Source organism: Poeciliopsis prolifica, unplaced genomic scaffold (assembly GCF_027474105.1).
Source record: "Poeciliopsis prolifica strain line A6 unplaced genomic scaffold, Auburn_PproV2 SCAFFOLD042, whole genome shotgun sequence".
NCBI lineage: Eukaryota > Metazoa > Chordata > Actinopteri > Cyprinodontiformes > Poeciliidae > Poeciliopsis > Poeciliopsis prolifica.
In genome coordinates this window covers 3,225,105-3,241,447 of record NW_026562417.1, presented here as the reverse complement: position 1 = coordinate 3,241,447, position 16,343 = coordinate 3,225,105, and the positions used below count along the sequence as shown (strand labels likewise).

Here is a 16,343-nt window from a genome sequence, read left to right as displayed (position 1 = left end):
CTGTAGACAAGACCAAGTTAAACCACATCACATCGTTGATCCCTGTCAACTAGAGTGAGTTTCTTTTAAGAGTTGAGAGGAAGTAGGAAAAGACTAACAACTGTATCAATTTGGACAGTGGTGTTTGTTACATGGTCTGTGGCAAACAAAAAAACAAAAACAAAAAAGGAATTTCCCAGAACAGTAAATACATCAAAAACTTCAAAAGTTTAATTATTTTAAATTTTATTATTTCTGAACAGTGTATCAACATAAAAAAAAAACAAACAAAAAAACTCAGCAACATGAGTGAATATATTAATGAGCATCTCCTTCTCTCATCTACAGACAGTATCCTTCCAAGTGCCTACTGGAGTATATACACATCATGACGCAGTTCTGAGCCGTGGAACCGGGGAATCTTCCTTCAACAGGGAGGGAAATACAAATCATTCACCTTTTCGGCCTTTATGTTGATTTTATCATATGATGTAGTTGCGTTCATTGTCTCTTGGCAAAACGAAACATACAGCATTACCCTTAATAATCTGCCAAAGACTCTTTGTTACTCGGCAGTAAACTGGTTTGGTCCATTGCAAATGAATTGTCTTGCTTGATAAATAAGAAACTTTTTCCTGAACCTTTTACTACCTCGTTGAAAAATCCCTTTAGTTAAAGTGACACCATAGTGGATTTCAAGTCAAGTGTGGCTGTATAAAGTGAAATATAGCACGTATCGCAACTATTCATCTACCTTTTATCTTCTTCATGATAAATAAAAACAAACACCGTCAACCCTAGCACAAAACAGACATTTAACACTAAACAGTGAGACACATCACCTCACAACACAAAAGGAGATCATCCACTTCATGAACAATTGTCCCTTTCCTAGTCAGTCTTCAAGTCATGTCACTATTTTTCCGGAGTTTTATGAAAGCAGTTTTTGTTTCTGAATTAGACACATCTGTCTAAAAAACTGACCAAGAGGTTTGAATTTTCTAATTTGAGATTGTTTCAGTAACGCTTAAAACCTTTTCTGTTGTTGATCAAAGGCAGTCTTGGAATTCATCACCCATTCTACTGAACAGCAACAACCCAATGTTGCTCTGGAGTCTGTAACTATGAACCAGTGACATCACTAAGCTCTGCACTGACACTTAAGTTTGAATAGAAATTCCCACAAATAGATTTTGTGGCATTTGAAAGACATGACCAGATGGAGAACACATTGGATGCCATGTCTAAGTTAATCAATTTCAACAAATAATTAGACCCCCCTGTCAGCGTACCTTCCTAGAAAACCAAAATAGTTTAAATATGTTGAGCCAATCCGTTTACGGTACTCTTGTTTCTTCACTCGTGCAGTAGTAAGAATTTGAATGGCAGGACTATTTCTTTAAACATGAAACAGAGTGGCAATGGAAGAAAAAGTCATGTTTCGAAAGGTTATGCAATGATTTTGATATCAGATCAAAGAGTTGGTTCCGTGGCACCATTGGGTGTAGGTACAAGCAGTCATCAAGTCCAAAACATGGCCAATGTCTTCACTGGCAAGTCAACCCAAGATTCAAGAGGTAAGCACTGGGTTGGACTTGATGTCCAAGGTGATCCAACACATGTCCATTTTATGGAGGCCTAGCTAGGACCTCATCATGACAGGTTTGTCAAACTCTAACCCTCTATGGCCTGATGTCCTGCAACATCTAGATGTGTCCCAGGTCCAACACAACTGAATCAAATAGCTTAATTACGTCCTCAGCATATCGTCAAGTTCTAGTGTAGAGGGTGACATCTTAGGAAAGACAAGCAGGAGAATGTTGTTCCTGTCTGGTTCCATCAAAACATTACCAGAGAAAACCTTAAGTTATGCCCTTTTGACCTCCAAACCCCACATTTATGGTGTTGTGGTCCATCTTGAATGTTTGGAACCTTAACAAAGAGTGTGGTGGCCCTTGAGTGTCCAACACTCTCAATTTAGGACTACTGTGTGGTATTGCTGGGAACATGCACATCAAAACCACCTGCTTCGAAGCAAACACCCAACGCAACCTCCAATCAATTGCCTGCACGAAGCACTCATTGTGTCTGGTGACCTTCCTCCACTGTTCTAGATTGTTGGATGCGCCAGCAACTGCCTGGTAAATAGATTCAGCTCTGTCCTGCTGAATCCACCACTCCTTACCAATCACATCATCTACATACCAATTTACGTTTTTTGTCGCTGACTAGAAAAAAAAGGGCTTGCAAACCTTATTACCCATAAGAGACGTCCATAGACGTGCATAGGATTCTGAACTTTTTTTCTGTTTGTTGTTTACATCAGTGGGAGCGATTTCACATAAAACACAGCCAATTAAAATACAGTGAATGTCTGCAAAAAGAAAAAGCCAATTTATACATAAAAAAAAACGAGCAGCATAAATAGCACAAAAATATACAGATATCTGCCTCTAAAACCCTCATCAGTCCAACGTTTTGTAGCATTTTCGAGAGAAGTCGGCCAAGGCAATTGTAGCTCAACAAATAAATTACTTACATGGAAAATATAAGAAGAGAACTACTTTTATAGCAGAGGCCTTCAGAAATAGCTAACATAGGGATTCCTGGAAATCTTCTGTACACCTCCTGATTATACATTTACTCTTAGAACTCTTAGCGGACATCTCAGAAATATCACTGTCCACACACACATTTTGCTTTAGAAGCTTAGATCTAGTAAATGGAAATGACTTCCTTTTCAAAAGTAGTTTTCTGTTAAGTGCAGAATAAGCGATGGCTACATTCGAACCACGGCATGTGATGATTAGAGTTCTTTGGTAACTCCGTAGTCTCCCCTTCTGAGACTTCATGGTTAAAGACTGACTTTACGAGGAGCGCTTTGTTCGTTTGGGTGCTTGTTAGAGGGAGCAAAAAACAAAAAGTGTTAAAACGCATCCTGCGATGGGCATAAAATTAAAAACTCCAAACCTAGAGGGATCACTCTTATGCAACTTAACCTTAACCAACTTTATTGGTTAAAGACTCTCCTGTTTTATTATTTTGTCCATAAAAACCTGCCTTTGTATTATCACAACCCTCATAAATCACCTAAAAGACACCAGCTTATATATTTTCTTTTTGTTATGCATGTAATTCAAGCTGCCCCTTTACTGTTCTCTCAAAATCAATCAGCTTTACTCTAGTCTAAGCTTAACAAATGCCTTCTAATTAATGTTTCCTAAACTACAGTGATACATCTAGCTACTTAAAAAGGCACTTTTGCATGTTTTTGTTGACTTAAGAAGCAAGAGGCTGGGCCTGCGACTCATTAAATTGACCGTTTTACATCTTGAAAGGACACAGAGCGATTTGGCAATGCCTCACACCGACAGATGCTAAGCAGAAGAATTACGAGTTCTGTCTTGTTGCTTTGCAGCGAGTTACACCTGCACTATGCCAGTGTCCCACCTTTATCAAGGAGGATTCCAGCAGGATTTTGGTGTTTGCTCATTCCTAAAATATTATACCCCGAGTGTGATGCTTGTACTTTTTTGATATCCATTCGCAGTTATTACACAACTTAAACAGTGGACGCTCAATTAAAGATAAAAAGGTGAAACTCACAATATATAGAGAACTCTAGATGTCTTCATTCTAAACCGATTGTGAGATTCTCATTAAAAACACTTTGATACCTACCGCTGCAAGAGCAGGCAGCGACAAACCGAACATCAATATCAAAATTGAAAAATGGAACTTGCTTCAGGTCGGAGCTATGAAACTCATCGGAAATCGTGCTGGAATTCTCCGTACAGCACAGCAGCATGTGTGCTTCAGTAGTTCTGATTCTCTCCGGTCAACCAGATTTTGAATACAGTGTTGAGAGCTTTTAAGCAGACATCAGTTTGCAGCTGTGTTAATGTAACCGCCAGTGTATCAACTATCAACGTGAGGATGCAGAAAGCAGGGATTCGTATTCAAGCCCCATTCCTGCTGTCAACCTTTAAGCTGAACATGCAGATATGCTTAATTAGTGCCCTAGTTAAAGAGCTGGCCCGAGAGCTATGGCTAGAGACTGCGCACGTGAAATATAAACAACCGAGGTAATGCGGCGATGCTCTGTCGTTTCCCAGCTCCTTCCAGTGGGGCGTTTTCTTGGCAGCAGAGCGGACCTAAATAACTTGTGATGATGGTTACGTTTAGGCCGAGGGGCCAACGGTGCGTCGCGGCACCGGCGTGGCCCGTCAGAACCGGCGGGGGCTCGGCGGCCCGACCCTGTGTCCGTTAAACGTCTCTGTGTTTGCTTTCCTGGAGCGTGTCAGGCCTTTCCTGCCTTCATGTACGTGGGGATGGTGCCTCGCTGAGTCAGGCCTTCGAATCGTTTGTAAGTGTAGTTCAGGAACACCCAGTCCTTTGATTTGAAGTCAGGCTCTGTTGCATTGGCTGTTCAAAACACAGAAAATTGATTCAATTGACTTAGCTAGCCTCGAGATAAAGATCTGATGTTGGAAAGAAGGAGTGATGTCTGGGTTGTATTCTGCAACTTCACCCGTAGATGTCACCAGATTTCCCACACTGTGCTTTTAAATTCACTTTGTTTTCAGTTAAATACTAGTTATATTTACAACAGAGGTGACCTCATGCATGTGTAAAGAGAGTTTTACTACAAAATAAAAAAAATAGGCTCTCATAACTGAAAAACATGAGACATTTGATATGACAAACCTGGCTGAAGGATGTCTGATTCAGGGAAGTCGTCAAAGTTTGAAGTGTCATCAATACTTTTGATTTCGATAGAAATGGCTGCCGGTCGCTCCCTGTGGACAGAGACAAAAGGTGTTATATATTCTGATGAAAGTTTAGTGTAAAGTGAGTCCGCGTTTAGAAAAGCCTGTTTGCTTGTACCTGATGTGTTCCCAGTCCACTGACTCAAAGAATGGATGACTCTTGATCTCCTCTACACTCACAGCTCCGATTCTGTTCTCCGCATCAGTGCAATACCTTCAGTAACACCCAACAGAAAGTTAAAAGTGAAAACAGAACTGAGAACTTGTAAAAAGACAGCACATCCAGTCTCGCGGTCTGATCTTCCCGTGAGATCGGAAGGTAGACAAGTCAATTTTTGAACCTTAAAATCAAGTCTTTGGCCTTCTCTGAGATGGGGACTTCAGGTGGGAAGACGAGCGTTTCCTTCCAGTTCATGACCTTCCTGTAGGTCTCCTGTGGCGTCTCCGAGCAGAAAGGCGGGTAACCTGCCAACGACCCCAATACGCAACAGACGGAAGAAACAATGGTGATGCCTCTGTACCATCTCCAGGGGTTTGAACTCCTACTTCAAGTCTTAGAGTGAGCTTAAACGTTAAACGTATCTATCCAACAACACCGAGAATGATCTGTTCTTACCGATGAGCATTTCATACATGATGACACCCAGAGACCACCAATCACAGAGCTTGTTGTACCCTGTCTGCATGAACACTTCAGGAGCGATATAGTCCGGCGTCCCCACAGTGGAATAAGCCTATAAGAGAGCAGCAACATTCAAATCTCAGCTTTCTAAATGGAAGATATGAAAATCACGTCTAAAGCAGGGAATAGATCGATCTGGTTCACTCCCTTTAAGTTTGTTGTATTGATTAAACAGACCAAACCTTTCTTGTTTAAACTTAGTCAGAATTACAAAGATTATTTTTATATGCTAAATGCCAGAAACCTCGGTGAGAATAGATTTTAGAAATGTTTTTGTAACTTTCCTCGAATTCAAAAGTTTTTTTATCATCAGTATCATTGGTATCCGTTGCTTAAAAATTTATGACTTGGGACGTTACAAAGACAAATTCTAAAAAACAGTTCTCGCCATATTTTCAGGGATCTAGGAATTAGAAAAAAATTGGTAATAAAACAAGAAAAGTTTGGTCTAACTCCAGACAATGAGAAAAAAAATGTGTCTTTTTATTCGGTGTATGTAAATATCTGGTTTGAAATGCACAGATAACATAGAAAAGTGTAGGCCATGCTCAGATGACGGCGATTTTAAATTAACTCCATCTGGAAAAGAACTGATCAAATTTGACATTTGCACATGAGTGCATGAAAAGGCCAAAACTACACCTGAGCTACAGTCTAAACAGGATCCGTACCAGCTGTCTCCTGTTCTTCTTCCAGGTTTCTGCTTTCCTCTTTGAGTTCATGTTCTGGAAAGCTGAAAAAAACACAGAACAAAGAAGAGAAGCATTGTATGAAACAAAATAGAACAATCTCAATTCCATTCTGCTGCTTTTATTGCTATTTGGTTCAATCTACTTATGACGGATATGCGGCTCACAGAAATCACTGGGTGGGTTGTGCGTCAGGTTCCTGTAAAACTCCGTGCGATGAGCCTTCTTCAGTCCGGTGCACAGCCCAAAGTCAGACAACTTCACGTGACCCTGGACGCAAATGGACATTGAGTGACACTACGAGCCTCAAACCGTACGACTCTGGAGTCATTTGAGGGTCATATGGGCTTGGTTCTGACCCTGGAGTCCAGTAGCAGGTTGTCAGGTTTGATGTCTCTGTGGATGAAGCCCAGCTGGTGGATGGAGTCGATGGCCAGGACCGTCTCAGCGATGTAGAACTGCGTGGCCTCCTCCGACAGGGTGTCCTTCTTCATGAGCAGCGTCATCATGTCGCCTGGCAACAGAAGGGCAAGAGATGTTTCTCGCTTGTCGAACATCATCGGATGCTGTGTAGGGGGGTAAGCACCTCCAGGCAGGAACTCCATGATGAGGTAGAGGTTCCTCTTGTCCTGGAAGCTGTAGAACATCTTGACCACCCAGGCGCTGTCCGCCTCCACCAGGATGTCCCTCTCCGCGCGGATATGAGCCACCTGCAGCCGACCATGAACTTGAGAACACAGCAGAGTGTAATTTTGCATTTAGAATGGCAGAACAAGGAGTCACCTGCTCTTTCTCCAGCATGTCTGCTTTCCTCAGGATCTTCATGGCATAAATGTGTCCTGTGTCCTTCTTCTGCACCAAACGGACCTAGACGAAGAGAAAGTTTTCGTTTATTTAAATGTATCAATAAGTCATTCAAGTTTATTTGTTCAAAGGGAAAAAAAAAAAAACATCAACTAGTCAATAGTTGTGACAACCAGTAGACATTATTTTTTATGTCAAGTCACTTGATCAAGTGCCATCTGGTTTCTCAATTGGTGACTGTATGATGTTTTTATGACCATTTTTGTGCTTTTATGATGGAAGGCACTTGTTGCTGAAATGTGCTATACAAATGAACTTTATGTCATTGATAGATATTGACCTACCTCTCCGAAAGCTCCCCTTCCAATAACCTTGAGAGACTCGAAGTCGTCCAAGCCGAGCCGCGTCCTCTTCAGACGCAGAAACTCTGTCTCCTTACGGGCGTGTTGCGAGCGCCGCATCACTTTCTGCAATGGAACAGAGACGCCGAGTTGCCCGACTGACTTCAAATATTACAATTATGAATTTCTTCGGTGGTTTCATGTTTGTATAGTGCCTAACTAAAGTATTCCAGCCCCTTGGTCATCTTTCCCATCTATTCAGTTAATCTACAGCTGAATTTATATAAAATGTAGGGAAGCAGTTGATTGTGCTGGATTTCATTTAGGGACATTAGATTATTAGAAGGCTGAATGTAACAGATTTGCATTTGTGGAAAATTCTGAGCTATTATAAGTTGGAATGTCACATAAAATCTCAATAAATCTATTGAAATTTGTGAATCTAATGTAAAAGAACATGAAAAAATTGGATTTGTACCTCCTCATCAGGCAAACCCTCCTCCTCCATGGCCTTCTCTAGCTTCTTCTGCCTAAAATGAGGAAGACGCCACATAAAACAGGTCATTCAAAGCATAAAGCTCACAGTAAACACGCATGATAAAACATCTCCAGTTTCTAGTTTCCTCCAAATAAGCTTGTGAGTGTAACTGTTGGAGTGGAAGCTTCCAGAGAGCGATTTATTCGACAAAGGAGGTGTAGGGTGTTGGTGTAAACAGAGACTCGTGTGTCTCCTACAGGAGTTCCCTGAGCAACAGGTCAACCCTCAGGTAACAGGAGAGTGACAGGCGTTTGTTTTGTTCACACCGTCTCGGGGACTGTTGCCTTATCTACGAGCCCAAGCGGTGAAACTCAACGCTGTAAACAACAGCTCCATCTAGGCTTGGAGACTCTCCCGTCGGCCGGTAACGGGGCTTACCTCATCTCCCGCTCCTCGTGCTGCGTGAGCAGGGTGCTGTAGAAGTTCTCCAGTGTCAGCTTGGCCACGGTCACCCTCTCCCGGGTGTGGTTGCTCATGGGAAGGGCAGCTGCCGTCCCTCCCGTCATGGCCATGCTATCCTGGTGGACAACAAAACCACAAACAGATGAGTTGAGGAGGAAGCAGGTCACCATTTGAATGGAACGGTTTTAAGTTTTGGCAGGTTATCACGAGAACAGGTTAGGGCACTTGCTTGCACGGGATTATAGCATAGAGGTGTTTAAGCTACTTTCACACAGCACGTCTTGATGCTGACTGTTCATACTGCTAGTTAAATATGCAGAAGAAGAACGGTGATGTCACACAACATTGCATTGTATACGGAAGCGATAATATATAGAACCGTTCATGGAACGATTTTAAATTTTATTCAGCAGTGGGAGCCGACAAGATTGTCCCACGATCATAACAAGATGAAGGAAGCTGACGAAAAGAAAGTAAGACTAATATCGATGCCGTTTGTGGAGAATTTACAGCAATTTCTGGAGGCTAGTCTATTGGGACGTGTATTCAGAGCCAAGAGTGGTGGGACTGTGATGTGATGCGCTTCACTGACACAGACTTCTGTCAGAATTTCATAACCATAACCTTCTGAATTATGACGTACTGTACGTCACACATTGATGACATAAAAGCCAGATAAAATGCGACATGTCCGTTCAGGCAGCACTGTTCTCCCTCCACAATAAACAGATAGGCTCCTGTCCACCCAAAATGATGTCTGCACATAAACGCCTATCTGGAGGTTTCATCATCTGCTAAAGATGTATTATTAATATTCTAATAAGAGAGTTATTTGTCAGCTACCAAAGAGGCCACCACATTAAAGCGCTAATAAGCCTATTTTGGCTGATACATGGCAGCTATGAAAGAAATTTATGATCTTGGTTCTAGGAGAAATGGACCCAGCAGAAAGAAACCATAAGCATCATAGCTCTATAGTGGCAGTATTATTATTATCATACTTCTATGTATCTATATTATGTGTATCCAACTGGTAAACTATATAAATGCTATGGGAATCGTTTTTGTTTTGTTTTTTTCAGATTCTATTTCGTATCTCGCTAAAATGTCCCAGTGAGCCACGAAATGGAAAGTCACATGCTGGACGGCTCACGGCCCGTAGGGTTTCATTTCAGGAGCGCGCATTTGAAGGTTTGAATAGAGTGGAGTCTTTCAACTTTAATGGTCTTCGTTTAAACTGGGCATGTCTAAAAATAAATATATAAATAAATGAAAAAAACGGCAACACATCTGACAGCCAAATGATTCCCATTCCCCTTCAAGTTCAGGGAAAAAGTTTTGATGATAATATCACCTGAGTATTGAGGAAAAAATGGTGAACAAACCACAAACAGACATGCTAATCAAACAGATCTTGATAAATCTATTGGGAAAACATTCAGTTGAGAGGATGGTAATATCATGATGTGGCCATCCGATACATCAGTACGGACAATATTTACACGAGAAACTGATCGTATCTTTCTTACATCAGCATCAGCAGGTGAGGCTTTTTCAAATGTCAGTGAAAAAGAAAAGTGGAATCGGTGCATCCCTGCTCTGAAAGGGTCGCGATGATGAATGGCCACAGAAATTATTGCGATAATGATATCGTTGGCTTGAGACCATTTTCAACTAATGTGTTGATAATAGCATAACGGTGCAAGTCCACCCTCTCAAAGATGAATACAGAACAGGACGACATTTGAAATACATATAAAAAAAATTGCCATAAAGAATAATTAAATAAAAATTAGCCTTAAAAATGAATAATCAGAATTTAAAATTAGCTCCTTTTTTTTGCTACAGTAAAAAAATAAACATATATATAATCATTAATAATCAGTTTTTTGCATTATTTTTGCAGCAGCATAAATAATTGCTGCGTTTCTATTTTGCATAAATTAAAAAGAAAGTCTTACCCCAACTCGAAGACTGCTTAAAAGACAAATAAGGAAATAAGTTGAATTTTCCCCCTCTTTAAGGAGCTGAATATTGATGAGAGCAGATTATGCAAACGTTACGTAAGAGAAGGAAAAAGGGACAAGGGTGGACGTGTATATCACTAAAACATTTGGCAGCCCGCCATCCGAAAGGCATGAATGGGTTAGATTAGCTCACAAAGACATTAAACAAGCCCTGCGGGACAGAGATAGGAGCCGTGTTTCGTCTATTCCCCCGGCCCTTTTCCCGTTTTGGCCCCGACGGTCCCACAACAACAGGACGCTTCCTGACTTCTGAGGGAAAAACCTCTGAATCATTGCTGTAAAGTCCCTGATTTGGAAGGGGAGGAAAAATGGGCTGAGGGTTTATTTAGGTTCGTCAACCTGGGTTACTGTAAGAAAGGAGCACAGCCCAACACTACTTCTTCCTTGTGTTAGGTTGTCAGCATACAAGAAGAATAACTAAAATCTTGCTGCTTTGATTGGATGCTGGTGACTGAGGGAGGTGAGTGGTAGAGCGCAGGCCTCAGAGGGGAGTGGAGCGATGAGGCCCACATCTAATGCACAGCAGAGGGGACAAAGCTGGCAGGAAAGGTGCAAAATGCAACCATTTAGGGTCCGACAGGGAAGCTGTGGCGTAACCGCCGATGCTTGGCTTTTCTCTGCTGTCTGGCTCAGTCAGCATCCAATTCCTTCATCCAATTCTGACACCCTTTACATTTTCTAAATATAACAAAAATGAAATATTACAAACTGCTTACTGTGCAACAAATATTGGTGTTTTTGGAACTGAATCATTTTCAGTTTGGTCAGCCGTCGCTCGAGACCGGCCGGTAAGAAACTGAAAAATCTGATACTTTGCAAATCATAACAGAGGTTTTGGTCCGAGACAATGCCTGTTTCCATCTGTCGATTGGGAATGAAGAAGGTATCTTCAACACATCAACGGGGGGTGATACGAAATACCAACAGAGAGAAGAAGCAAGATGGCGGCTGTCCTGCTTGCCTCTGCGGCCCCTGTTTGCCATCGTGATCATTTTTAATACACAACACGGGTTCAAAGTCACGTTTGGGAAGTTGGACGGGTTCTGGAGGGGTGGAAGAGTGACAATTTTTTAAGTGGTAAGATGAAGGACAGAGATGGAAGGAGCCATTTGTAAACAAATTATTTTTTCTCGGACTTGTCAAGAGAGAGCAAGACTTTAAGCAAATAACAGGAAGGCTCAACATGCTACTCTTTTTATCAGTTTGGGAGTTTTACGCAAATCTAAGTTATAGTTAGGATATTTTTTTGTGAAAACAGAAAAAAGGCTTGTAGGGAATTACATAGTTGGACTTTTGATGAACTGTACAAAATGTATTCACTGCCAAGTTGGCAGGAACCTTAGTCATTGATATTGTTTATTAAATATCAGATATTATTTTTAGCATTACATGTTATAATTACAAATATGAATATGAATAACTAGTCTTAAACAAATCAGCTTTCTTTCTGGACACAATCCAGAACTGCAGGCTGAGACTTAAAAGCCTTCAGACCAGTTAAATATTACTTTACTACTCTGCTAATATTATACTTAGAAATCAATGTGCTGAAAAAGATACTTAAAATCATCCTTGTGTGACTACAAATGTAAAGGTGGTTTGTGTACCTGGTACTGTGTATCAACTTTTGCCAAAGTTATAAAATCCCTTAAACTGGAACAAATACTGAAAGCAACTGGATCCGCCACATAAATAAATAATGTAGATATATATATATAAAAATACAGTCTGCTAAAGACTGTATTTTAGCTGGATTTCTTGGGGTATTTTTCCAAAACAAATCAGGCAGCTAGTGTTTCAATACCTCAAATTGTGAGCCCCTCTGCATCGGAAGCCATGGCAGTGGGAACATTTCACCCCAGAGCTACCCTGTTTTTCCACGAGTCCGCCTACGACACTGTGAGCTGCTCACAGTTTTTCCTCATTAAGTGCATCTTGGCCGCACGCGCCAAATAAAGGCAGCTAGCGCGAGCGCATGAAGTGACATTTGGGAAAACCTTATGGCTTCTTTCCATTGAGGAGAAGCGGGCCGAGTACGTACCTCTCCCTCATTCAGGTTAGCAGCTTGTGTTTCAGACTGACATAATGAGGAAAGTGTAACAGACTGGCTGCAGCATGACAAATTTTCCAGGCTGGGTTATGTTTTTTTTTGTTTTTGTTTTTGGAAGTAATGCACTGCGTAATGTATGCTAATTTCCTATGCAGACAGTGTGTCTCTAGAAGGAGGGCTACCGGTTTTTGCAGCCCTATGAATTCTGGTAACTCATTGCAAGAGGAAAATTCATTATTGGGATCAATATCATTCTGCTTATTAAAGAAATATAATGCTCATAGCTGCTGCTTGTTTAATTTCCTCTGTTTACTCCTGGCCTGAGCGTTGTTTGTTCGGTGAAAACACCCGTGGCTCTTACCTGCCAGCTGCAAGTACGGGTAAAACTTGATTTTTACATGAACTGTATGAGTGGAATTGCATTTAAAATAAGATGGTTATTATGGAATTTAGACCAATTGCTCCTGAAAGAATTGGTGTAACTGAGTCAAGTCCACTAGCTCAGACACATGCTTTATGGTCAGTTTGGATTTGTTTTTTAATAATAGTTTAGTTGTATTTTATTGTGACTATTTGTCTTATCTAGAAAGTTTTAATTAGTCCTTAAAGTCTGTTTGATAGTTTTTGTCAGTAAAACATTGTTTCGTTTCAGTTTAGCTTTTATTATTTATTCTTGTAGTTTGAGTTTCTTTTTATACTTCGGTTCATTTTCAGGTGCAGAATTCAAAAAGGTCGAAGCATCGTTTTGTGATCGTGTTTTGTAGTGTTCAGCTGTCGTCTTGATTTTTCCAGAAAATCTCATTTGTGAAGTGCACCAGTTCCTCCTGCACCAAAGCACAAGGTGGAAACTGGTCAGAAGGTGCTGTACGGACGACCCGGGTCCAGCAGAATGTAGAAAATGAACAGGCTGTAAGCTAGCCGCGCAGCAGCTCAGCTGCACAGCCCTTTAAGTCCATCTGAAGGGACTGAATTTGGCTTGAAGTTAACCAGATCCACCCTGTAGCTAAACAAACAAGGCTGCACCACTCAGGCAATAACAAGGAAGGCATTATGAAGGCAAGCAGCCTGTTTAGAAGCTCAAGCATGCAAGCTTGAAGCAGCCCATTAAAACTAAAAACGACAAGAGCGTCCAGTGAAGCAGGGAGGGTACGGCATTAATGCCCTGACCATTTGTTCAAGACGGCAACAAGACGTTTGTTCTGGTTACTCTGCAGAACCGCGGCAGTCCCTCAAAGATCTGCTTCAGAGGAGATTAGAAAGTATTCCCCCTTTAACGAGTGCTGACACTTGGGGAATTATCTAGAGAGCACCAGAGTTTTGACAAGGTTTTAAAAAGCTTCCTCAAAACACAGAGTTCCACCGGCTCACAGGTAGCCAGCTGAATCTAATTCACAGCAGTCGCCCTCAAGAAAACAAACAGAACAATCCTTTTCCTTCTAAACCCCGGGTTTCTCAGAATGTGTAAAATTCTCCAGTCGGACGCGCTCCACCCGTACAGCACTGTTTTCCGTCTTGAATGAGACGACTCATCTGTGACGCCACCGAGGACACACATGAGTTCACGCGTGCAAAAACTCCCAAAACACCCAAACAGGAAAATGATCATCAATCAGACCTGCTTCACGCAACCCAAGCTACTGTCGTCGTAAAAAGGAGTCCTTAATATTTTCATAAAACTTTGAAATGACCAACAGGCTCAGGAACGCCAGCTTTGTAATTCATCCAGAACGAAAGCAACAGGAAACAGGCATATTTCAGATTCTAAGCAAATTGAACAACAAACATCTCTAGTGTGTTTTGAATGCGTTGCACAGTCGCTTTAACTCAAATGATGCGCGTTTAAGTTTGCATGTTTAGATTCTGACCTGCAGAGAGAATTAAATTGGCCCACCTGATGAGGATTTGGTTTAGCAACTCTCCCAGACGATGCTCTGCTGCCATCTGTGTTCTTTACGCATTGCAGACAAAAATGCATTTGCATTACGTTTTTTTATTTTTATTTTTATTATTAGTCTTGATCTACAAGTATAAAAATATTTGTATGTGGAGTTCCTCAAGGCTTTGTTGTCGGGTCACTTTTATTTAGGCATGGGGCGGCTGCCAAAATTAAGATTTGCACAAGTAAACAAATAAAATAAAATAAAATACATTTAAAAAAAAACTGAGTCGGAAATTGGCAAAAATGTTCTGATAAATTGTTTCTGTCAGCCACAGTATATTGGCTGAAAGAAGGCAGAGTCTTTTCCCTTAAAAACAGCCATCGTTGTTATCAATAACTGTAATGATCAACATGCTGCATTATTTTAGCTGAAGTAGAACCGATTTGCTTTTCTGTTTTAAATAAAATACATCTTTTAGCTTTTACTTTGTTGTACTTCACGTTGTGTTTGCAAAGTTGTGGTGTTTTACCTGAGAGAGTGACTCAGGCCATTTTGCAACACCTTATTAAAACCATCCTGTCTGGGATACAAAGTGCATCTGGCCATTTACATCCATAAATACACATATTGATCAAAGGTCCTCAAGACTCTCGGGTCACTTTCTATTTCATATCCACAAGGTTCCTCAAACTCCATCAGATTACAGCATCTTATCCCATATGCTGATGACACAACTTTCTACTTGCCAGTGTGTCACAGTGTCTGACTTAGTGCATCTGTGATATCAGCGGGTCCATCAGGCGTAATGTTATACAGAAGTCATTGTTATTGCTTCACTAACCTAAGAGCATCTTAAAACTAGAATAAAAGGTATTCTTTTTTTTTGGGATTTTGCTAATCCCCCCCCCCTGCATTTTGAATTTTATTTTATTTTCGGGTGCATTAGAAATTGCTTTGTGCATAATTGACGTCAGAACAAACTTGCCCATATCATATACTATAGCCTCTATTACAAATAAGCACTGTTCAGACAGTATTGAAATGTTATATTTTACATTCCACATGCATTTCATTGTATTTTACCTACCTCCGTGTCTTGCTCCAGAGTCAATTATTGGCGTGCCGCCAGCACACAGCGATATAAAGGGGGAAATATGTTAAATAATCCGCTCTGTGCCTAATATTTAGGCAGTTTCAGGCTGGAGGAACCAGTTAATATTGGCTATCCGTCAGAAATAGACAGTAAACATCACCGGTATCAACGCCAAAAAACATAACAAAGCTCTTCTGTCGCTGGCAGCAACCTAGCCTAAAAATATTAGAAAATATTTAACCGTCTTTAGCTGTCTGCCCGACCCCCCCGAACCTCCCAAAAATATACCGCCCGTCTTCCCTTTTTAGTAGCTACAAAATATAAAATAAGAACCGCTGCTTCCTGAGCTCGTCTGGGCTCATCGGACGCTCTGGGCTGACATCGCAAACGCGTCGACATGGAGAAAAAAAAAACGCGAGTGACGTCCAATCAGCGGCGAGTTCTTTCCCTCGAGCCAATCACGACGCGGGCGCAACGAGGAGGAGCAGGTGCTTCCACCAATGAGAGGTGCCTCTGGCGTCACACAACGGACGCAGGTTGACTCGGCTAGCAGGCTCTCCTCTCGGCAGCTATGAAGAATATACTGTACTACCTCCGGTTGTGAGCGTTGTTACATCATTTTGGGAGCCGTGGTTTGTGCGGACCCCGGCTAAAAATAGCGAATGTGGCGTCACTGTGTTAAAGTTAAATTCGTAATGAAAAAAAAGGCTCCTTTTCCCCTCTTGCACTGCTGAAAATAAGTATTGTCCACCTAAAATATCATGTCACTGTTTGCTCTGAGGATTTCTCACATCCTCAAACTATTTGATAAACTGCCAGATAAAAATAATTCATGTAAATATATTTTTTTAAAGTTTTGAAATAATAATTTTTCAGCTATGAAGCAAAAATAATCCAATCTAATCCTATGTAAAAAAAAAAAAAAAGTAACTGTCTGCTTTGTTAAATCAGGTATTGACATTTGATTGACCTACATGTGTTTTTCGTTGACCTTTTATCAGCCATAACCTGGCCTAATTAATGCCGGATCTGCAGAATGAAGAAATTACTTAAATAGAAAATATCTGACAACTTGTGAAGCAGGCTAAG

General features: G+C 41.0%; 1 protein-coding gene across 1 annotated transcript; it reads right to left on the bottom strand.

Moving 5' to 3' along the window:
* Positions 1-208: 208 nt before the first annotated feature.
* On the bottom strand, positions 209-15,621 carry LOC129376200 (serine/threonine-protein kinase 38-like). Its single transcript, XM_055055729.1, has 14 exons — positions 15,249-15,621; positions 8,181-8,320; positions 7,743-7,794; positions 7,268-7,390; positions 6,903-6,986; positions 6,706-6,829; positions 6,479-6,633; positions 6,287-6,389; positions 6,102-6,163; positions 5,365-5,482; positions 5,090-5,213; positions 4,867-4,962; positions 4,687-4,778; positions 209-4,404 (listed from the first exon to the last, which is right to left on the bottom strand). Exons 2-14 carry the CDS (start codon positions 8,312-8,314, stop codon positions 4,280-4,282), a joined length of 1,392 nt encoding a protein of 463 aa, XP_054911704.1. The 5' UTR covers positions 8,315-8,320; positions 15,249-15,621; the 3' UTR covers positions 209-4,279.
* Between the last annotated feature and the right edge of the window lie 722 nt (positions 15,622-16,343).